The sequence below is a fragment of the Anser cygnoides genome, chromosome 1, assembly GCF_040182565.1.
Source record: "Anser cygnoides isolate HZ-2024a breed goose chromosome 1, Taihu_goose_T2T_genome, whole genome shotgun sequence".
NCBI classification, from domain to species: Eukaryota; Metazoa; Chordata; class Aves; order Anseriformes; family Anatidae; genus Anser; species Anser cygnoides.
This window is the reverse complement of record NC_089873.1, coordinates 115323794-115348577: the sequence shown is the minus strand read 5'-3', so window position 1 is coordinate 115348577 and position 24784 is coordinate 115323794. Positions and strand designations below refer to the sequence as shown.

At 38.9% G+C, this 24784-nt stretch overlaps 1 protein-coding gene and 1 long non-coding RNA gene across 6 annotated transcripts in view; one reads left to right on the top strand and one right to left on the bottom strand.

Annotated features, from left to right (window-relative positions):
- Positions 1 to 8694, top strand: part of KCNJ6 (potassium inwardly rectifying channel subfamily J member 6) — a 166335-nt gene extending 157641 nt beyond the window's left edge. For 3 of the 5 annotated variants that reach the window (XM_048071454.2, XM_048071457.2, XM_066978798.1), the window contains one exon: positions 5062 to 8693. In XM_048071454.2, the coding sequence (XP_047927411.1) occupies positions 5062 to 5387 (326 nt within the window). In that variant the 3' untranslated portion in view covers positions 5388 to 8693. Of the gene's footprint in view, positions 1 to 5061 lie in introns of all 5 variants that reach the window. The other 2 variants (XM_048071456.2, XM_066978788.1) reach the window with 1 other exon arrangement.
- LOC136786545 (uncharacterized) lies at positions 1111 to 23142 on the bottom strand. Its single transcript, XR_010825494.1, has 3 exons — positions 22496 to 23142; positions 14849 to 16132; positions 1111 to 3295 (listed from the first exon to the last, which is right to left on the bottom strand). It is a non-coding gene; the product is annotated as an uncharacterized lncRNA (long non-coding RNA).
- Between the last annotated feature and the right edge of the window lie 1642 nt (positions 23143 to 24784).

Here is a 24784-nt window from a genome sequence, read left to right as displayed (position 1 = left end):
TGTAACCTCAAAATAACTGTACCAGGCTACTTTTCAAAAGTGATGAATATGCAGGTGTCATCAACTTTGTTATTAATTCTAATCAGTCAAAGGTGGGGTTGTAAGCTTACCCTCATATCAGCAATAACTGGAGGAGATTATTTTGTCATTTTCATAAACTGCACTGTGCAAATATTAAGCACATCAAAAGCCTTTCATTCTAGCTGCAAGAAAAATTACTGACGGGGTGCACAGACCCTGTGGGAGGGAACCACCTTAGCCCGTGCTCCTAGGCTTTCTGGAGAGGAACATCCCACACGTTTCAGGAGCCAGAGCACGGTCCCAACTTCTTGTCAAAGCAGTTTGGACATAGTGTCACAGATGTGACCAAGTCCTCTCCAGCCTAACCTGTGGGCAAATAGCATCCCCACCCCAGCACAGATACCTTGTGGCAGGAGCACAGCTCTATGTCAACTTTAAAGCAGACAGAAAGTTAGCAGGCTGACTTCGGCTCACAAGCCACTCTTCACAGTGCTGCTCAAGTCTTGTTGATCCTTACCTGTTGAACAGGAATAATAAGCATGTGGAGAATAAATAAGATTTTTAGGTGCATTGGTTGTATGGTAATGGGATTATCCAAAATAGTAACTAATGGCTGATTTCAGATACATGGAACTAATCCCAGCACTGTCAGCAGGACCTTTTTGTTCCCATTCAAAAGCAAAACTATAAAAACGCTGCAATATTACCTTAGCAGCTTTAAAAATAATAAAAAAAAAAAAGTCTCCTTTGCCAAAACCCGTAATTTATTTTGCCTTCCATGTTGTAACAAGGACCAAAATTCAGCTTGTGACTCTCTCTGCATAGTGCCAACCCTGGAAGGGGGACAAGAAAGCAATAGGAATGGTATCCACAACAGTGCCATTCTTTCGGGAAGAAGTGGCAACTTTTATGACCCTGGCTACAGCCCATCAAGCTCTAACTGCACATTAAGTATAATTAGAAAAAGAAAAAGAAGAAAATAAGAGGAAGAGGAGGAAGAGGAGGAGGAGGAGGATGAAGAAGAAGAAGAAGGAGAAGAAGAAGGAGAGAAGAAGAAGAAGAGAAGAAGAAGAAGAAGAGAAGAAGAAGAAGAAAAGAAGAAGAAGAAGAAGAAGAAGAAGAAGGAGGAGGAGGAGGAGAAGGAGAAGAAGGAGAAGAAGAAAAGTAATATAGCTATTAATTTTACTTCATAGGTAACTTGCCCAACAATCAATATCTTAGGCAATGCTCAGTCGTGATTCCCTAGCCTGTGCAAACATAAAACAAACAGACCAAAACACTGCTATTAATTTAAGGTTAAGACCTAAGAGAAAGCTACAATGTATAGGGGCTGATTACCAGTCATTCAAAATGCTTTGAGTTTAGAGGAGTGAGACAGCAGCCAAGGGGAATCATCAGAGGTCTCACCAGCTCACAGCATGGTGAAAGTCCAGCATGCAGTGAGATGAACAGGTGTCAGATAAAGCCCACAGCAGTGCAACCTAATCCTCCCTCTGCCTTTCTCCTGCACCAGGGAGCAGGGACAGATGGAGCAGAAAGCTGTGGAGCTGCCTCACAAGGGTTTACAGGGGCTGGCAGCTGCCCCGCACAGCCAGGATTGTCCTTCAGTCACCACCAGCCACCCTGATTTCACTGGACTCCCGTCAGCCATGGGGACTTAACAGGGCCTGAGTGTCCAGCCTCAAGGTCTTCACTGGACTGTGAGGCTCCTGTTTAAATAGACCACTCCTTCCAGTTACAGCTTTAATTAATTTTAAATGAATTATTTTAGTCTCCCAATTTTCCTGTTTATTTTGAAGAAGTCCAATTAACGCTGAACTAAGAAGCTCAACAGGCTCCCCAGCTCTCATCTGCCCTGAAGGGATCCAATTAAAGTCAGACACTAGTCAAAATGTCAAACCACAGCTATTTTTAAAGCCATTGTACAACAGATCTATAGCTACATATAAACAAGATGATTACTACATAAATCAGGCAATACTTGTAAACCTAAAGCCTAAAACTCCCTCACTCAGGATGCAGATTCCTCCATCAACCAAGAGCATGTTCAGAACTTACAGCAAGTAATGAAAGACAATTAAAACCATGGCGTAAAATAAAATGTTTGCAAATTAGACAATAGTATATGATAAAAGTGTAAAGGCAGAAAAGATAAGAAGTTCAAGGACATCTGGGCCAGCAAAAGGAACAAGCTGGTAAACCCATGCAATGCAGACTTGCAGAAATCTCTGTTCTGCTTCCAGATCCACAGAGGTTCACTGGCAATCACTTCAAGGGCCTCTGCAAACATGGGACATTTTAATCTGAAATCCTTGTGATCCACTTACAGACTTTTTCTGTATCAGCAATCACAAACATTTAGAAAGCATTATACGGCCTTTCTCATACACACAGCTCTCACTAGATATAGTCTTTTTCTTGATATCAATGTACTTATTTCAAAAATCCTAACTGTCATCCTAGGTCTGAAATGATTTTGTCTGTCAATAGGAAATGAACAGGTATTAAATCATTGTAGAATGGGAGACTGAATTAAAAACAGAGATGGGTCAAAAGTTCAGATTAGGGTTAGTTTTTAATGAGCTGTAACTCAAGCCTAATTCAATTAATCTTCTTGACTTCTGCAGAAAATTACCCTCCTTTTTTCCAAAGGTCAAATGAATTTTTCTTAACCGCAGCAGGAACAGTGGGTATTTGGTCAGAGCACAGGAAGGCAACACGGTTTCAAAGGCACTTCAATATTTTTTAATTTAACTTCATCACCTTTCTAATGAAAACTTCAGATTTCCTGCTCACTTCAAAGTTAAATTTCTCCAGCAAATGGATTAGAGACATGTGAGTGTTACAAGTGACAATACCCCTTCAGGACAACCCATCCAGGGGTCACTGGTCTCAGCAAGCCATCAAGGAACGGCAAAGAACAGGTAGGAAGCCAGTCCAGAGCGGTGTCTGAGATAGCAAGGAAGACATCACAACCACCCTTGGCTGCTTCTGGCCCTCTCTGCCTGCAGTTTGGTGATGCCACCATCTCTGGGGCAGGGAGGTCCTATCAAATACTGCACCTGCTCTTCTGGCTCTGCCAGAGCTCTGCAAAGGAAATAGCCCTTTGGGAAGGTGCTGCACATCCAGTGAATTTGTCTGTTATATATTGCTGCTGAGTTCCTCCATCATTTGGCGTGGAAGAAGATCTTCTTTAGACTAAAAAAGTTGCACAGGAAATCTCAAAAAAGATGATTTTGTCATATGATTTCCAGTGTTCTTCCTTCCTTCACACCTGTGAAATGAACAGTAAAATGGTAAGATCTTTGACCTTTATATTTATGTTTGTGCATTACTTGAGAAGTGAAATGTAAACATGACCTGCACTGTAATACCAAAATAATAATAATAATAATAATAAACAAAATAAAATAAAAAATGAAGGTCTGAGTAGTCCAGTAAGGGAAAAAGAAAGAGAAATTAAGATTAGTAAACACAGTAGAAGTATGTTCACTCTTCTGACCGGTTCTAGCAGGTAGAAAAAGTGCATCAGTCTTCATGCTAAAGCTTCCCTTGACAGTCACCACTCCTCAGTGTCTGATGTGTGGCAATAAATGGAAATTACTGCTGGAGAAGCATGGTAACACAGTGTGGTAACAGCTGGCAAGTGGCTTTCTAAACATGGCATTATAAATGTAAAAGGTAGAGTACCAGGAACACCTTGGTTTCACTTGTCAGAAGTGAGTTACCCGAGTTTGAAGAGAAGATTCAAGAGAATGAAAGCAGAATCATCGAGAGCAGTTAGCACAGTCCTGAAAGAGATCAGAAACTAAACTACCCATGTTTGCTCTTCCTGAAACTCTCTGTGTGACTTCACAGGGGAGAGAAATGATGTGCATTTCTATAGACTGCCATTTGTGCTCCCAGAATGAATTTTTTTTTTATTGCTTTTGATTATTTTCTAAATAACTCATGTGTGTCAGACTTGTTCAGAGGATATATATTGGTATTCATTATTTGACGTATACTGTTTAGCTGAGGTTTGATTAGTAACATGTAGTTAATAATGTGCAAATAATTAAAGGAAAACCATCACAACCTCTTTATGTAAATCCAATTTGTTAGGAATATGCATTTGCCTTATAGATTCCTTTTTGCTGATATTTTTCCTGATCTGCTGAGTTTTCCCTTCCACCACTGAGCAATAATATTTTATTTTCTGCCTGAGATGGGATGGGTTCTCCAAGTCACAGCTCCCCAACACCGCCAGGCCTTTCTTCAGCCAGAGGACACCCTGAATTAGACTTCGAACTTGGAACTTATCTCCATATCTCTTAACATGATATATTATCTTAAAGATTTATTTCCCTACAGCAGCTCACAGAGTGAGGTTCAGCAGAGCTGTGAAGGGAAGGTAACAAAGTTCACAGTTAGTCCCAGTCATCTGAATTCAACACCACAGACTATGACAGTGTTCCCCAGGAGCTTTGCTGATGTTTGTGCATTGGCCACCAATCCAAATCTCGAAGAAATGTGACTAAAAGGTGTCCCCAGCCCTCGGGGGAGCCAAGTCAACCTGTGGATTACAGGCTCAGGAGTTAGCTCCAACAGAGAAAAACTTTTACCAAAGTTTGTCAGTTAGCCTGGGCAAATGCTGAATGTGACGATGTAGGTTTGTTATACAAATCACCTGCCAGGGATGAAAAGGATGTCACAAAGCAAGTCACACACATTCTTAACAAGCAATCTTAGACTCAGCAGCAGGCAAGTTACTCACTGATGAAATACAGAAAGAAGAGCTGCATTTAATGAAGAAATGTTAAGACTTTGCTCACAGACTCACTGCATGTAATTATATATGTACTTGTAGAAGGAAAACGCATCAAATAGGTTACACGCCATAAAATAGCTTTCTAAGCTCAACCTCATATGAGGTCAAGCCTATTACCTTGTTGGTATGTGTCTTTTTACATACGCTTCTCTGCCTATTTGAAAAAAATAATTAAGGATTTGGGAAAGCAGGGGGTCCTTATTAAAGCACTTCTTCCTTCTCTGTTACAGGAATGACGTGCCAAGCTCGAAGCTCATACATTACGAGTGAGATCCTGTGGGGTTATCGTTTCACTCCTGTCCTCACTCTGGAGGATGGATTTTATGAAGTTGACTACAATAGTTTTCATGAAACATATGAGACCAACACACCAGTTTACAGTGCCAAAGAGCTGGCAGAGATGGCCAGCCGAGCAGAACTGCCCCTGACTTGGTCTGTTTCCAGCAAGCTGGACCAGCATGCTGAGCTGGAAACTGAAGAGGAAGAGAAGAATCAAGAAGACCAAAATGAAAGAAATGGTGATGTGGCAAACCTAGAGAACGAGTCCAAACTGTAGAACCACCAGAGGTGTAAGAACCACATGACTTTCTTTGTCTTCTCCCTTTTTGTTCCCCTTTTCTTTCTCCCACACACTATTATTTTCTTCCCTGTCATTCTTAATTCTGGGAAAATAAATATTTGAGATGTGAAATATCTACCTGCCCAATTCAAACTCGAGATTCACAGACTAAGCAAAGGTGTAGGTTAAAGCTGCAATACCCATTACTTCCAGTGGAATCTCCATCCCCACCCTGCTAACAACTGATGGTTTCCTCTGCACCTCTCTGAGTTCAGACCTCCAGGTTTACTAAAACTGACAAAAAAAGCCACCGGAATAAATCAAGGTATATAAAAAGGAAAAGCTAATTGACGTTCATCAAAGCAATGGGCCTTGACTCCAGTTTTTTATATATATTTCAGGACAGTTTTGTAAACTGGTCAGCAAGCCTTTATGAAATGGGCCTTGCAGCTTTAAAAGGAAGGTGAGCAGAAGGCTCTGCAACCCAACACGATACTGTACATATGCCTTATGTAATTACTTTCTCTTTACATTTAGTAATAAACAACGCATGTACAAAAGTACTGTAGTAAAGATCTTCTAAATAATGTACATAGTTGTGTAATTAATGTAGGTTTAGAAAACGAGTTCTAGAAATATCGGGATGCAAAAACAAACTACCCATGAAATAAGCACTTCTCTTCTAACATTTGGAGTGTCATACTGATTTCTCCCCTTATATCTATGGCTCTTTTAGTGCATGACATCTTCTTCAGCGTACCAGACTGGCAGCTATTTAGAGTACCTCACTGTTTCCCAAACAGGTCATTTTTCTGACTCTAAAAAGCCATAAGTCTGGGAGAGGGCAGGGTAGAAAAATTGTAACATAATTACTGATATACTGTGAAAATGTTTACAAATAAGGCAAACCATTCCTGGGTATTTTCTTGGCAGTTCAATCTAAATTTAGACTGTGGCAAACAAGAATTTCCTGTGTACTCCTAGTCTAGCAAGCATGTTCCATGCAGAGGTATTAGCCTTTATGTGCAATATCCAGGGAAAGGTCTCCCTTCACCCAACCCAAACCATGGGATTTAAATGGAGCAGCACAGGCCATTGAAAACCGAGCGTGGTCCTGTAGGGAGCAGATCATGACCACCCAGCTGGGAAGGAAACAGCTGAATTTCAGCTGAAGCCATAACGGAAGAAATTCTCTTGCCAACAGCATTGGTGCTTCATCGGTCCCCAAAAGAAGTCACAAAACACATGCCATCCCTGGGTAACAGGCTTCAACAGGGCTTCTCAGCAAAACACATAGATCCTGCCACCCTTGTTCAGGAGCAGGGGTCCCTAGGTTAGCTCCTTGGCTGCTGTAAACCACTGTAAATCCTGTACATCCCGACTTAACAAATCTAACATTACCAGTTGCATAGCTCACACCACAACACATTCACCAGGAGGGGAGCTGACCCGCATGGCCCTCAGTTCACAGCCTCGCTGTGTGATGGATGTTGCTCCCATGGCACGGCAGTGCCTAGCACCAAGGACTTGGCTAGGCCCAGCGTGTGTAAAATGCTGCTTCATCAGCACAGGTTGTGATGCTTTTGGTGGGCTTCCGCTCAGGCCCATCCACAACAACATTTCTGTCAGTGAAGGAAAGGAAGCTGCAGCCTTAATTTGCTTGTTTTGGGTTTGTTTGTTGTTGTTTTCTTAATACCTGCCCACTGCAGAAAGGAGGAATACATTGAAGGGAATCTGAAGCATTTTTGTACAGAAACATTTACATTAAAATGGGAAGAAAAAAAAAAAAAAAGAACCCTCAGGAGAATCTCAGTGGACAGGTAGAAATTTTGCACTGTGATATAGCTTTCACTCCAAGTCCATACATATTCTCTATTTTTTTGCTGAAACAACTGCCCCTTGCCAATATTCACCTAGTGTGGCTAATCCACGGGGTTTTGCAGGTCCTCCAGCTGTGCTTAATACCAAGGCACGAAGAGCAGGGTGTGGGAGAAAGGTTTGGCACCAGGGATGGGCAGGTCAGGCTGGATGGGAAGAATCTTTTGTTTCAGCTCTGAGCATCTTTCCTGAAAGGCTTTCACAGAGCAGTGTGATGTAAGTAATGGTTCCGAATATGGATTATTTTTTTGTTCCCTCCAGTTGGGATGGCTGATTTTGTCAGCCGGGTAAAGGTTATTTACGCTAAGATTCATGAGATACAGCTCCTTTTGCTACAGACCTTTTAAAGCTTGGTCTTCTTCCCCGGTACCAGAACCAGCCCAGCACTCCCATTGACCCATCGCAGCCCATCTGTAAGGCCACCCGTGAGGGGGGCACCCAGCACTTTAAAGGCAGGGTCACTCCAAAGCTCTGCTGGAAAACATAAGCCTTACAGCAGAAGACCCAGGGGTAGCACGTAGGTAGGGAAGAGCCTGTGTGTGTCAGTCTGCAGTCCTAGCAAAAGGTGCATGAGCTGAAGGCAAACCATTCCTCTGAGGATAAACCTGCTTTTTGCTCTTGGAATTTACTGGGCCACTCTATAATTCATTGCTGCAGTTTAGGAAAAGTTTATGTTGATTAGAACAGCAGCTCAGGGCCCTAACAAAACCTTTTTTTGTGTCCTCAAGCACAAAAAAATAGACTTTACACCACTGGGGCATGCGCATGTGTAAGCTATATTTTTGTGAATAGGGCACTTAAAGCTTAAGGTGTGTGTGTTTGTTTCTTTCTCTCTCTATCCCCTTGTATTTTATTGTCTTTAGTATTCATGTAGTATGGACTGTAAAGTTTATGAAATCTCATTTTTGTAACATAAGCTTAAAAAACAGAAGCCTCCAAAGCTTTCAATGGGGAAGCTTCACCTAAACTTTGTACTAGAATGTCCCTATCAAACACCTCTATTTTTCTACAATGATTGATTAAGCAGTTTAACAATGTATTTTGTGTCAATGATTTCAACTGAACTGGTAAAAAGACAATTAAGAATTGAATGCTGTTAATTAACAATGGATTTTCAAGCCGTACATATTGAGTGGTGTTTTCATTATAACAACTTAATCTGAAAACTTAACTCCTAAACCTTAACAATATCCTTTGAAAACAGTGCCCAAATGGAATATTGTTGGCAAATCACATTTAAGGATCATGAATGATGTAATGTTTTTATTTAATTGGATACATAATTAATCAAGATCCATTACATACCTATATATTTCATTAATACATTTTGATGTCTTTTTCTCAGCTTATCTTGTGATTTCCAGAAGCAAAAGAAATTCCAGAGATAAATGTGAGTTTGCAGTCATCTACTGCAGCACTCAGTTCCTTCTTCAATGAACAGAAATGCTGCAGAAATTCTTCGTACAAACTCATGCATAGTGTTGTACTGTCATCTCTGGCTCCTTCTCACTCTTTTTTTTTTTTTTTTGGTTGTTTTTGGTTTTGGTTTTGGTTTTGGCATTTATCTTTTGTTTTGGTTTGGTTTTAGAAGGTTTGTTTGTTTGTTTGTTTGTTTATTACAACACACTATTTTTTTTCTTTCCGCACAAGTTTCCAAACCATATCTTTCAGCTGGTGATAACAGATACAGAAATACTGCTTTTCATGGGGCAATGCAAATTTATATTGGGTGAGAATTTGGCCTTCATCAAGTACTGCAAGTTCCATCTTACTATTTAGCAATAAATACCATCTTACCAGCATTGAAATACATTTCAAATACTATTTCAAAGTAAGCAACAAAACATACAATCATCCTCTTAAAAGTATACAGCAGTTATGATCCTAGATCTTTGTCCTACAGAACTATAGGTATTGGCATTGACGTGAGCCATAAAATTTAACTTTGGTGATCAAAATGAAATGTCTTGTCTGCTTCTGTGAAGGGCCTTGCTGCAAGCTTGTAGGTCTCTATACCAGAAGCATAGGTGGAGGGGACTGCACAGCCCTGAGTTAACAGAGCTCTGTGCATCTCTTGCCGTACAGAGGAAGGAGGTGGTGTGCCAGAAGAGGGTCTCCAGCCACCACCTCAGGTAGGACAGTGTGCTGGCAAAGAGGAAAATGCTTGTTGGATGGTTAGAGCTTGTTCTGGCTCTAACCTCCTTCAGGAAGGGCTCTGGATTTACATGCCTAGCTATCGTGTGCAAATGTTTTCAGTTCTGGGGTTGTCCATATTCCTCAGCTGGAATTAAAGGGGAAGCTCAAACCCTTTACAAACAGGGAAGAAATCTGTCTTCTCTTTTCAACCGCAAGGCACAAGTTCCCATTTTGATCAACTATGTGGCATTACACTACTGAGGAAAGGGGAGACCTGGGCTCAGTGCCCTTTTCAGCCCAGGGAGGTTCAAGGCCACACCCCACTCCTCCCAAGAAACAAACCCGCCATAACAGTAAAAGCAGTGTCCTAACACCTGCACCAAGGTCAGACGGGCTCTTGAATTCTCCCACTAGCCCAAAGAAACTTTAAATCCTTCCCTTGGTGTATTTTTAAGAGAAGAATGGAAAATTCCTCATTCCCTCAGTCCCTAACAGCTGCTATCCTATTGACTAGGGCACTCCCAGGCTGCGTTCAGATACATGTGCCCTCAAGCTGGGGAAGGCACACGATTCATGTTTCTCACCTCATCCAACAGTCATCTGCTCTCTGCAGAGGTACATCACTGCAGCCTTTACCTATGCTTCTGAGTGCAAGTAGCCACCACGTCTCCTAAGGCCCCAAATCCTGTGAGGTCTGGGCTTGATGTGCTCTGAACACCACCCACCCGAGCAGCCTTCCTAGGAGGTGGAGGCGGAGGAAAGCCAAGTCATTTTATCTCACTCCAGCTGCACTGTGAGATGGGTACAGAGCTGCACAGCCCTGCAAGGATGCGTGATGTTATGCCTAGAAAACCTTCCTGGCAGAAGTAAGGGGTAACCTCGGACTTCTGGCTCAGGGAGATTTGAACTTAATGATGAATTTATACCACTTGCTCAAGATACCTGATGTAGATGTGAATTATAGGCTCAAAGCTTGACTTGACTTGTCTTTATGGCAAAGGGAGAGTCCGGCACCTTGGGTAGGACATTCCTTTAGCTAACAGCAGAAGTTCTCACTGTGAAACTTCGACTTTTTACTATTACTGCAATTTCTGTCTGTCAAAATACCTTTCTTTTCAAAATATCAGCCTTGTTAACAACCATGTTACCTCATTCAGACACTACTTAGTCTATAAATCAGGCCTAACAAAACAAGAACCAAAGTTGGCTTCTCTGACATCCTTGCTCCTTTAGCTCATAAACATGCTGTTTGGAAATGTGCTTGGAAAGCAGACATAAATGTGGGCTTTGTGCATTAAGTAGTTCTTAGAGACAAGACCCGAAAGCCATTTAATATTTATAATAAATGATGTTCTTTTATGCTTCCTGAGCTAATTTTAAACTTCTGAGATTTGGCTTTTTGGAGGGGAGGGGTGTTGTTACACATTTTAGTGCACATTTCATTTTGTGTATTTAGTTCAAGCTTACTTCAACCCACTTCCATTTTTTTCAGCTCCCCTGGATTTTCAGAAATGTTAATCTAGCGATAACTTCAGTGTAATGGAGTACCTATTTTACCACTTGCCATTCTTCCATTTATTGCCCGCACACTAGTGCTGTAATGCAGTTTCATGTAGACAGCACACAGACATCATACCCAAAAACAGTGTTCCAGAGAGACCTGCATATCTTGATATTTCATCTCAAGTGTGAAATCTGTTTTCTATTTCAAGTGAATTCACAAGTATAAACCACAGTTCTTCCCTCATCCTCTCTAACTTGTGCCATCCACACAGAATAAAGATTTGGGAGTTTCAAGTAATACCAGCTGCTCTGAGTTTTTTTCTCAGGATAGAACTGGGGGAGCCCTCCCCAGTTTTTGTTTAATTTTTTTAATCAAAGAAGGCAGTCAGGAGCACCAAAGCCACAGCTGCAGCTCTTCGGCAGCCCTCTGGAAGCTACTGGCTCCACCATAAGGCAGGAGGACCCAAATTCCTCACTGAAATGTCTGTATTAAAGGACATGTGATGTGGTGCTTGAGGAGGTCATGTTCTAATTCAGAAAGGATGTCAAGGCAACATACAGTTTATATACACTCAAATTTGGGGGGGGGAGGAGGGGGGGACTCAAACTGTTACACTTCATAATGCATCTTTTTCAGGCCATTAAAGAAGTTATTTTCTTTTCTCAACAACAACTGGATGGGATGCTACAGCTAACCTCCTAAATCTTTACACGAGATTTTTCAGAAATGATGAACATTTACCAGCTCTTATGAAAGCCAGTAGGAATGAGGAGGCATTTCTGGAAAAAAGAGACCATCTGCTGAGATGACTATGTGAGAACTTTGTGCTGCCTTTTGTGCCAGCTTTTAGGCTCCCTGGGAGATGATGGAGTCAGGATAGGTCTTCACCTCACTGAAATGCCATCAGCATCAAATACTTGCCAAAGTCTTAAGGCAGCCACAGGCAGAATATTTACATCCTTCAGTTCTGCTGTAGGTTTTAGGCACACATTTTTAGGCAAATTAGGGATCACTGAAGCCACTGCCAAATGTGTTAAAGATACTTCCAGCAAGAACAAAAAAACAGCATGACTCTCTCAAAGGCAGTTTATTTGTAAAGGGGTTAAGGCACAGTACTGGGGCAAGAAAAGTAAGGTGCGCATTTTGTCCTTGTGCTGCAGCTTCTGTAGGAAAAGATGTAATCCATGACTTAGCAGACAGGCCAGCAATTCTCATTTCTAATGATCTCATTTCTTAAAAAACAAGAAAACAAGATATCCCGCTTCCTAGTCAAAAGGTTAAAAAGGTTCGCAACAAATACAAAAGGTCCCTGGAAAGGGAAAGGAAGGAATATAAATAAGGATAAAGGCTACAGAAGAAACTCAACAAAAGTCTTGGCCAAAGGGCAAGGCCACTGGATTCATGTGTTGAAATCTAAGGAATGCTGCTGGCCATTTTTTACTTTTTATACATACGCGTCATTTCCTTGACATTCAGACAACTACTATTAATAAATATAGTAAAGCAAAGCGTAACAAAAACTATTGTTTTAAAAACTTGGCTAGTTTTTCAGCTAGTAAAATCATCAAAATGAAATCTATATAATGAGAAGAGACAAGGAAGATAATTCATCACTTCAATCACATTTAAGTCATACTAAGAAAAGACAGTGTTGCTTATAAACTTACTGAATTCAAAAGAAAGTGAAGAAATATTCCATTCACAGAAACCATTGCAAATCTTCAAGACCTTATGCTTAGGGTCTTTTACCACAATTTAGATGACAAGGAAGAAATCAGCTGTGTACTAGTACTTATGGTATTGATTTTAGAAGAGCTTTTAGCCCTTGTAAGACGTGAAATCAGAATGAACTTAATGAAAAATCACAGCAAAATAATGTAATATGATAACTAATACATGTAAAAGGAGTAAAACCTCTGCTTAACCTCACTTTCCAGAGAAGAAACAGAAGAATAGAAAAAGAAAACTGCATAGAAATTTTCCGGGAAAATGGCAGAGAAAAATGAGGCTTAATTTCATATATTTAAATAAGAATTTCCTTTTTTCTGTTTTAATGAAAAATATTTGTGTGAAAAATCTCTTTGTGTCAACACTGATTTGCTAAAAAAGAAATATGCATGGCCATAAAAATATGACCTTTCAAAAAGAATTCTTGTTTCATAAATTAAGGATTTATTTTGTTGTTTCATTATTAATTATAACGTAATCTGTGGATTTCTACTGACCATTAGAGATAGATCAATGTAGTGAATTGCTTCAGAGAAAAATTTCACAAAACTTAAAATAGATTTCTTGATAAATCAGAAGGGAATTTTCTTTTCACAGTTTTTTCTTCTCACATTTCCAAAATAACACAATGTGGCATTCCAATACTGGAACAAAATGTTTTGTTCAGCTGGAGACTTTCTTGAAATAGGCTGAAAAATCCATTTTTGCCATCTATGCAGATAATGAACAAATTCACACCATCATTTTAATGTCAGTTTACCTACTGTAAAAATGAATAGGTATGAAATTTGTCAAAAAAATGAAACAGTGCTGGAGATATCTAGCAGTGTAGGAAACTGCCACCAACCTTACCCTTGCAATATGAGTCAGTTATTCCTACGATTCCAATTACAGCTAAAATTAAGCTATTCCCAACATTACATTCTGAACATTTTCACAAAAATGGACTTGTAATATTGATATTGTTCTTGATAACCACTGTCAGAGGAGAAGCCTGCCTTTCCTAAGGAGCAAGAACCTGGCTGATGGCAAATGTTGTGACCTTACAGTACCTCAGAGAAACCTTCAACAATAATAAATTACAAATTTGTTATCAATTTTTTGTTTGTTTGTTTTGTTTTGTTTTTGGCAATTCAACTATCAGTAAATAATTGACCCTCTTCTTGGAAGCCCTGGACAGAGCCCTCAAAACAGGGAACATTTTCCTCTGGCTTGCTTGCTGGCCCTTCAGCTACTGGCACTGCAGTCAGGCAGCTGGCCAGCGAGCCCCCCAAGTTGCTTCCTCTTAGCATTTCCAGTACCAAACAACGCAGAATGAACCTTACATGAATACAGTACAGACAAAAGCAAACATTTTCAAAATGATGTGCCTAAAAATCTCTATGATATGAATCAACATTGTCCTCTTGACCTACAGAACTTCCTAAAATCACTTTTCCGTTCTTTAGTGTGGTCATTTTACAAAAACTAGCTAAGAGAGTTAATTCTGAATATCATCATATTAAGTAATTTAACTGTAATCCAAACCACCAAACAACAGTATTTTAAAGGTCTACACAGTTTCCTGTAAGTAACATTACATTTTAACATTGCTAATGGCTGGAGCCAGAGCCTGAGAAACAATTACTACCGTTTTTTCTTCCATTTAATCCAGCAAACAGGCAAAATTAAAGCACCTATTTTAGATAAACATGACTGGAGATTTTGAATTTAGTTTACAAACTGCTTTATCAATAACCACAAATTTCAAATTTTTCAAAGCCTCAATTCTGATATATCATTTCCAGTACAGTAAGAAATACTAATGTAATCAGAACTTCAGTTTTATGGTATTGGCAGAACTTTTATTCAGTTAAAAGTGAAATCTTTCTCACACCCCTTTATTTTGAGACATCTGTAACCTTAAAAATCTTTCTGCTGCTAAGCAGAACAAGCAGGTAAAGACATTTTTTTCTAAATCCCTGAAAGACATAGTCATACCTTTTTACTGAAATATCAAATAATTTTTGTCTGCCTTTCTGCATATATCTCCAAAGTTAAGCGATAACATAATTAGGTTAGCAAATAAGAAATTTGTATCTTCCCTAAAATATTTCTGTAGAAGTTTATAAATAAATTAGTAGAATTGCACATGTGCATGTACAAATCATTATAGTCAGTATAAACAGTGGAATCAGAAGAAAAAAAATCCATAGAAAGTGCAATTACCTACTTGCTCTCATAGCCTTGTTCATCATGATTCTGTCAGTAAGAGAAGATAGGAGGTAGGTATGAAAAAGTAATAGTTTGGCTCATTAACCTACTTTTGAGGTCTTTTGTATTTCCCTAGAAACAATTTTGATACATCTGTGAATGGGTAATTATGAAAGCATACTTATTAAGGAAGCACAAGAAAATCATGTACTTAGACAATAATTTAATTTTAAAATAATATATATATATTAAAATGTTGTTCTAGGAAAAATGTTTCTCTATTTTTCAAACAAAAAGGATACTAATAAATAAACTCTTTCCTTTGAAACAATAAACAACTTTGGACACTGTCTTGTGACTGAATTTGCTTGTGTTTAATCCACTGAAATACTAGTGTGCTATTATCAGAACAGACAGCTATTGGTGAGATCTTGTGGTCAAAGCCTACACTACTTTGTTCATAGCCTAGAGTGGTTCTGGCTCTACTTTTCCATTTTTGGTATTCCAGAATATCTCTTGTGCCATTCCAGGACACAGGAAAAAATATCACACACATATTTTGAACACATTTTTTCACTGGACTTTTACTCTGTGGTATTAATTGAACTTGGTGTGGGTACAACTGGAGCTGGGATTTCTTCCCATTTGTATTATAGACCAAGAAGTAGCTTTGTGAGCCTGCGTTCACCTGTAGGTGGTGTACCTACAAGGCTCTGCATTTTGAGAAATGATGGACGTACAGCAGGTGTGGGCAAACAAGTATCTCATTTCAGCCTCAAGCCTGGAAGCAGGCTGTAGCCGGATGCTTTGGTTGACTCACATTCTACTCCTCACAGCAAAAGGCAAACTATGTTCCCTTGCAGCACGTTGCATTTAACTCTTGGTTTATTTAGCAATCATTTTATCAGAAAATTGGCAAAATGCCGTCTGAGTAAATGTGTCCTATTAGCCTGCAATCTCACTTTCATCCGGCCCACAGATATGAGCAGAACTGCAGTGTGTACAGCACAAGCACAAACTGCACAGACTCATTGGTCTCTGAGGACCTCTTCACACGGGTAGCTAATGCAGAATGTGTAGGTATACATCAAACACTTCTTTTATGGCACTACAGGAATATGCACAAACACTGGTCTGAAAACTGAGTATACTCAGTCACAAAAATTGTCTGTCAGGAAGCTACACATGGTCAAAATTGAAGATGTCTGTGTGACATGAGTCCAGATCACATCTCTTCTATAAACACAGTTCCTCATTGTTAGCCATTTGGGTTGTATCATTGCAGATAAACACCGAACATTTTCTGGAGAAAAAAAAAAAAAGAGAAAAGAAAAAAAAAAAAGAGTAAACGAGAATAAAAAGTCAGTCTTCTTCTAACACTTAAGAATGTTGTAACCTTCTAACAGACAAAATACTGTCTCTAAGAGGTGGTTTTCAATTATTACAGCATTACAAAGTCCAGTATTTAAAAAGGTAAAAAGTTACAAGATTATCTTAACATGCTTAATATTTAAAATGGTAAGATAATTTTCATTAGTTCTTAAACTCCTAAATTGCTGAAGTGTTTATGAAAGTTCAGCTTCCAGTCATTTTTCAAGTAAGATCTTTATTATTGCTACTAGAATACATGAAATTAAACAGTGTTCTATTATAAAACAGGACAATAGGACAAGGATATTTTCTACAGCTTATATTTCTGTGGAGTTCTGTTTTATCTATGTGGGAAAAACAGTTAAACTGAAAATACAGATTTTTAAATAATGGGTTTTGGTGGGTAATTATCTGGATCTCTGAGACATTTTAAATCTTTTTCAACACTTTCAGCTTTATATAGCATTTTCTCACATTATATCAAAGTATATTTTCCTTCATGCTTTCTCTAAATGTTGCATCACTAGATTATCATGTAACATACTATGATCAGATTTCAAATCAATGGATAATTCTTTAAATGTTGTTTATATTTAAGTCAATTTTAATTTTTCCAGGATTCAGTTTTCCCAGTGACAACTCAATTTTCTGTTCTGTACCCTGTCTCTTGTTGCATCAGGCATTCTCTTATACCAAATTCTGGCTACCCATTGCACCATAAATTAAGGCAAATCTCTGCTTCTCATTGTTCACAATCTTCAGAATTTTCTTCTTCTGAAAAGCCCCTAAGAGTTAACTCTAGCTCAACCTTAGTTGATTGTTATTTGGAGAGTAGAATAAGCTGAAATAAATTAAAGCCATTTAAATTCTAAGTGCCAAAAACTGATTCAATGCAATCAAATTAATCTGCTTCAAATTATACCACTAGATAATTTTTATTAACTTCCTGGGTAGATGAGTCTCAGTTATAAAACTAGAGGCAACAGCTATATATGAAGAGAAAATAAAAATATGCAGAATTATTGTTTAAGTTAGGAAAGGCTTCAATATCAGTGAGCATGGGGACTAATCAGCACTAAGGCCTTTAACTGTCACCAAAAAAGAATTAAAATAGAAACTGCAATGTGGAAAATTAAAGCTATACATACAACTATTGTGTTGCTGTTTATGGAGAGTTATTCTCCAATGCAAAGTAGAAACACAAGGAAGACAAGATGACTTTTGATAATTTACCATTAAATTCATCGTATAGAAATCTGCATCTAAATATAAATCTAATTTGAATTTGTGGGCCATAAATCCCTGTTTTAGTGACATTGACCTTAGTGACAGACACAGCAGGATAGGAACAGAGAAGTAGATTAAAGAGATGTCCATAAAGATGGTTGCTGAATTTTTGTTAAAAGATGGAACAGGACAGCAATTAGGACAGATAGAAGAGAAGAGAAAGGGACGAAGGAAAGAAGCAAGGTTAATTCCCACAGAAAGCTCTGGAAATACTGAGGTGTAACTTTGTAGAAATGCTGAAAAAGTAACCTTAGCATGAGTTCTGTGGAGACAGGAGACCCCGCAGAAGAAAGCCAGTGGAAGGGAAAAGCCACAACAATGGTGCATTGGTGTTTCAAAGGCCTAAGGGGAGGACACAACAGTCAGGTGCAGACAGCGGACCATTCAGGTTTCCTTGCAAAGCCATCTCCCCAGATCCCCATGAGGGTTATTCTGCTTGAGAGAGAGGGTTGGATGAAGGACAGATGATAAAAAGATGCGAGCAACTGCAAATGGCACATTCAGCATGTCTAGAGACCAGCAGAAGGAGGAAGATGGGCAAGAACGCTCATGCTGTGATAAAGATGTCAAAAAAAAAAAAAAAAAAGGCAGATAAGAAGAAAAAGGGGAAGAATGTGGAATAAAAATGTCTGAGAGATCAGAGACTCCTGTCGTGGGGCTCAGGAAGAAAGAGAACAAAAGCAAAGGTCTTTCTACCATGGCCATAAGCTGCTTATTCTGTTCCCCAAAGTTCTAGCTATTGCTCAACATTTTGAAAATACTTGATTCACATTTGCTTTCCATATGCCAGGAGAGAAGACTTTGGAAGACTTAATAGCTTAATACCTCCTCTAAACTGAATATTCAGATTGAATAATTGATTTCAAAATTTTTAAATAAAAATATGGAAAGTGAGTAAGAGTTTCAGTGAATTAAATGTTCTGAAATGAACAAAGTAGGTTAAAACAGCACACCTGGGAATATAAATCATTAAAATAAATACCAGCTCCCACACCTGACTTCTAATAAACATTTTTTTCTTAGTAAATAAAGTTGGTAAATAACTGAAAATCAGTTTCTATTAGTTTATTTTGTTATGGAAACAAAGAAGAGGAGAAACAGCATTAGTCATGATTCAGTCCCCTGCTGGTATTAAAGAACCGAGTCTATTCAGATATAGGTTTTTATATTATGTCAATATATTAACATTCCCTGCATGTCACATTTTGCATCACGTTAGATAACCTCTGTAAAAGGACCAAGAATAACAACAACAAAAAAAAATCCTACTTCTTCAGAGAAAATTATTACCCCGCACAAAACCAAGAAAACTGTTGCTGCTATACAATCGAACCACAAAAATACAACCTCCAAACAACATGTATATTTTAATGGTGTAAAATGCAACAATTATGCTGTTTGTGACTTGCTAAAATGTGCTGGAAGAAGTACAAGACAGTAACATTTTCATCAACATTCTCATTGTAATTCTGTGAATTTTCAGACAAGAGTTGAAGGTATTGTGACACCAATTTAGGTAATTTTGTCTTTAGGCAAAGGAATGGAAATGTGCGCTTAAGGTCATGGGTGCGCACAAATACCTTTCCCAAATTAGAGTCTGTGGACATTATAAGAGCTACTCAGCACATTGCGGGATCATTTTAAAACCATTTGGTTTTGTAAATGATCTATCATTGAATTCCATTTAATATGGCGGGCTGTAAAGCTGTTATACTCATACTCCTCATTGAACAATAATAACTAAGGCACACAAGTTATTATAAGCATACCAGCCTAATTCCAGAGATACGTTCAACCTGTCATCTGCATGCAACTCTGCTGTTCATGAGCTGAGCTAGGGAAGTCACATCTCCCTCCAAGTGAGGGATGGTCTTATGTGACTACCAGCAGCCACCGGTAGAGCCAGATGAAAACTTCCCAGAAAAAATTTGTTCCTTAGGAACTAGAAGAAAAATTGCTGGTTTACTAAGGCTCTGCCAGTTCCCAGTGAACAAGATCAAACACAAGCAGTATGGATGTGAAATAATCCATTTCGTAGGATTTTTGGTTGGGTTTAGTTATGATAGTATAATCCATGAAACTTGATGCTTTTCTTTAAATTTCTTAAAACTCAGGTTACATGGAAGCTGAAGATCCAAGGGACATGCAGCAAAGCAGGAGCTGGTACTCTATGTTAATTGTTCGTGCTATTGTTGGTTAACAATTTGCCATAATTACATCAGGTATTTTCATATTAATAATAAAAGACATTATTTTTGGAGGGGGAGAGGGGATTTGGGGGGAAATGGGTGAATGTTTCTCCTATAAAATGCAAATCAGGCCAAAGTTGTTCAAATGAACGTGAACAGATTTCCTTAGCTTTCACTGTGAAGAAAAGAGTGAGTTGTCAGCTAGCTCTTCCTTCAGTCGTACTTCGTGAAAAAATAGTTATCACTCAAGTAAACCAGCACCTCACCTTTTCTGCTGACCCAACGCTATTTTTTCTTTTTTTCCATATTTCTGTACAGACTCAATGACTGGAAAAGTTGGTTCCTGCCCATTAAAAACTATAATTGCATCACAAAAGTAGATAGATTTCAAATGATTTTTTGAGGTGTGGGTGTGGGGTGGGTGTGTTGCTAGCCCAAATTCTTTACTTTCTTTGAGCTATATCCTCTTGGCCTTATTCCTCTCATGCTCCACTCCTGAGTGATGTGTACAAGTGTTTCGGCTTCCCCTGCTGTATCAGATGTAGTCTTGCTATGGTCATCTGATAAAGCAGTTCAGCTATTTCTGTAAGGCTTTTCATCTGGTATGGATTTTGGTTAGTTCCACAATTCTGACTTGCTTATGGATCTCGGATGCTCCAACTCTAGAAACTTGCATTTTATGTTCCATTACTCCACCAACATGACTGAGAGACAGCCCCTGCAAACATATCTTACTATTTTTACAAATCCTTCTAATAGCATTACCTTCTCAGATTTCTCCCATCGGCTGCTGTGGGATTTCTTCAGTGTCTCATTATTATTAATAGCTGTTCATCCTTCATATCTCTTAACTCAAATTCACTTTCAGTTATTTCTGTGTTGACAGTTGCAGCCTCTGCTCTTTATCTAATCTACTGCGTGCATCTTCCCTTTCTTGAATTATGTTCTCCTGAAGCATCTTAGACCAAGATTGAACTTTTGTCTTTCTGCCCCTAGAAATATAGTGCAAATTCCACCTTCACTTCTTTCTAGCAAAAAGCTTTTAAAATTCCTTAATGAATGTCAGAATATCCTTTTAGTTTTCTCAAGCTGAAGAACTTGGTCTGGTGGATTTTTTGCTCATGGTATGTCCAGATAAATTCCACTTAGGCAAAAAATGATGCTTGACTCAAGTGTACTTTCACTGTTTTCCTTATTCCTTCAGCTAACAGAGTATTCCAAGCTTTTGCTTTGTTTCTTGCTTGAGAGCAATCACAAAGAACACAGTGTTTTTCCCCATTTCTGGACTGAAGGAGCAGAGATACACATTCACAAGAACAAGTGTAATATTTTGCCATATTTGCAATGCTAGTTTGTGCCCATAAAAGATTTGTGAAGAACTTCTAAATAAAAAGATGCAAGGCTGAAATAATATCACAACATGCAAACAATAGACCAGGGGTCAGCATTGCCACAGTGTGGATGGGAAGGGGGCTGCAAACATGACTTTACTCTCCTCTCCCATGACAGGAGACAGGTACTGCTCCAGCAGATGTGACAGGGAGAACAAACAGGCTATATGTCTGAAGACGTTTTGATTCCCTCCTCTTCAAACGCAAGTTTAAGAAATATTCAGTCTTTTTTCTAAATTAACACTTGAGGGCAAATTGCATCAAACGTATGAGAGATGCACTGGATTAAAAAAAAAAATAGGCTTGTTTAGTGGGTTCATCTCCAGTGTACCACACGAAAATAAATCTCATTAATAATTTCTCTTAAGAGAATGTCTTATAATGAAATAAGTTTAAAAAAAAAAAAAAAAAGAATCAGTGTTGAGGCATTTGTTTTAATTGGTTTTAACCTTTGCAGTCTAAATGCAAAGCATGAGGCCGGTTATAATTTGGATAGTTAGTGCTTCTAAACATAGTGTCAGAATGCAGTGAATGAAGGGGACGGGTTCAGGCCAACACACATGCGGCCAAGTGAAACAGCCACTCCATCTGCGCTGCAAAATCAAACACACACACACGCAGAGCAGCAGCTATAATTAGATATGAACAGACCATTTCAGATGTGTCTGGAACCCGCTTTAACTCCAATATTTCTTAAGCATTTTTGGGTACACTATTCTACTGAAATCTATTTCAGATAATTATGAAAAGTTTGTTACTTTTTCAGGTTTTGGTTTTCTTTTTTTTTGTCAAACCGAAGGAAAAACAAGTCAGTAGAAGTGTGCATGCTTAGATCTACTTTTTCCTGGTTCTCCTATTACCCCTTCTAAATCCATCCCTCTCTCATTTGGATTTTAAAACGTGCCTTCTTGAACTCACAGCTGCGTGAGTTTGGCCAACATTCAAAAAAGGGGACAAGGAGCTTTTTATGTAATACAAGGGAAGCCAAATGTGGACTCAGTGATGAAGGAGAACGTTGCAGGACAAGCAGGCTTTGATAAAGCCCATACATGGTCACAGAAGAGATCCTCAGTATCTTGTCCTTAGCTGAAGCAAGCACCAAAGTTTCAAAGAGAGTAGCCACAGTAGAAAGCAATACCGGCACCTTTTTGTGCCAAGAAGCAGCAAGGAAGATTTCTCCAAACTTTCAAGAATTAGAACTGAGTAATGCCTGTAAGGTTGAGGGTTCACATTCCTCATAAGTATCTGTTATTCGTTTTGATTAATCATTATCCCTATGCTACCTAGTGCTTTCTTTTCAGTCCTTGGTTCCAATGAAAGTTAAGGGCAATAGTTATATTGGCTTAGCAGTCAAAGGATAGAAAAGCTTTGACTGTCATTTTCAACTTAAATTCAATTTAAAAAAAAAAAAAAATCACAGTATTTTACCTTATGAATCAACAGGTGAACAGAGGTTTCCACTATGCCATATGGAGGTATATTTTTAATTCTTCTACGTGCTTTTTGCCCCTTCTTGTTAAACAAACAGCCTGAGTCTTTTCAGTCTCCCTCCATGAAAGCTTTCCCATTCCCTTTGTCTTTTCTTCACACTCCTCTCTGAATCCTTCCCACTGGATCTTCGCACTGAGCTGCAGCTATCCAACTGCACACAGCTTGCTGGTCAGTGGCTGCCCCAGCTTGGTGAGGTGCCTCTCAAGTTTCTCACAGCTTTCATGAACTTTGCCCAGGTTTACCATCCTGTGTCCTCTATGGAATTTGCCATTGTGTTCCTTACCCTGTCTCCAACTGTCTCGTAAGGATACAGATGCTAATCCAGGGCCTTTTGCACGTCACCTCAGATATTGTATTGCTTTCATTTGCATGGCTGAAACTTCTATCCCTTAAAACAGTATCTTGCTGGCCTTCCCTGCCCCCAGGCTCCCAGAGAGCCTCCCCAGGAGGGGAAACCATATAAGCAGATGTCTTTGAGTCTCCTTTACACAGTCACAGCTATGCAGACAGGTCAGGAGCCATCCAGTTCCCTTTGCTTTCCAGATGATGGAGCAGAGCAAAAGACCTGCACTTCCCTGTTAAGAACAATGTTTGCTTGCTTTTTTTTTTTTTAAAAAAAAAAAAGAAAAAGATTATGGCTTAACTTTCTACTAGTCAGAGAGTTCAGAGCAATTCTACTGTTATTTGTTCTATTACCAGGCACTACAACTTGGCTTACCACTTATATCCATCACTTTGGTGATATTTTTTTTTTGTTTTCTAGTGTTTAACTTGTACTACACTTCAGTCTCCTTCCTCATCCAACTGCATCTTTACTAAGGAAGTCCAGAGGAAATATCAGGCTTTTGACAGCTCTTGAACCAAGCTAAGCCAAACAAACAGGAGCTCAATGTTTCTGGTCTGAATTTACCTAGCAATGGAGCAAAAGTCTGCATTAATCTTCCTTTCCAGAGACACGTGGGGTGCTCTGAATGGGCCATATACAAAATGAGCTTAATCTTCAACAAGCATTTGCATCATGTCACAGAGAAGATACCACTTATTACTTGAAGGCAGGAACAGAGACTGTTTCTGAGAAAAAAACACAAAGCCTATTTATACCACGGATGAAAACTGATCTGCTCACAACTGCGATATCCTGGGTTCAAGTCATAAATAATAAGGAGATACCTTATTTTTTTTGCCTAGTACATAAATACATTTTAACTGAGAACAGTCATAAAAAATAAGAAAAGTCTGCACATCAATGTTTCCTAGGTTAGACAATTACAGATAGCTCTACTTTGGACTTTGGGATACTTTGGTATCCATTTTTGGATACAAATCCCAAAATGGATTGTATCTCCCAAGTTTTGCCTTAGGTAATAGTGATCTTCTGCTCAGGGAAGTCCCATATCTGTTCTCTAGGAACAAAGTTTTCTCAGCCTTTTTCACACCTGGAAAACAAAATCTATAAAGATAAAACCAAACAGAAAACAATGAAATATTGGGAAGAGGACTAATAAGTATAAATGAAGCATTTATAGTGCTCAGAAATGGACCTGAAATGTGCCTGTATTAATGATACAGACAAACACAGGGAGGACCAGAACCTCATCACCTCCAGCCACCTGTCATTAGAAGTAGGCTCTTCTTTAGCCAAGACATCTTTACTAGATCTGCTTTCACACAACAAGCACCCTGTGAGACATTGAAGTTACAACTACCTCCACTTCAAAGGCATGGAAAGTCTGTCATGACTAAGGCCTGGTGCCTTACACCTTTGGAAACTGCCCAATTGTTTAACCATACCTCTGTAGGGGAAGGAAACTTGGTTCTTTTGGTCTTCTGAAACCATCTTCTTTTACTTGCTTTCCATATTAGTTGTCCTTGTTCAAATTACAGCCAGCTACAGGGGTAATGAGCTACGTGCTCATACTCTTCCTTGAAAAATTTAATTTTCAGAATAGAAAAATAGGTAGACAGGGCCAAGAAGGGGGGATGAGCTTTGGGCAGCATAAGCATCTATGTACTCACAGAAAATGACTTTCCCTCCTGCCCTGGAAGACAGGGGAATTCAGAAAAGGGGTTTTAGATAGTTGTCAAAACTTGTTTTCTTATAAAAAATACCATGGAATTAAGATATTTTTTTTTAGAGTTTCTTACAGTAATTTTCAAATAATTTCATGATAAAGGATTAGGACTTATTAATAATTATTATTTCTGACTGTGATGAAATGGAGTGAC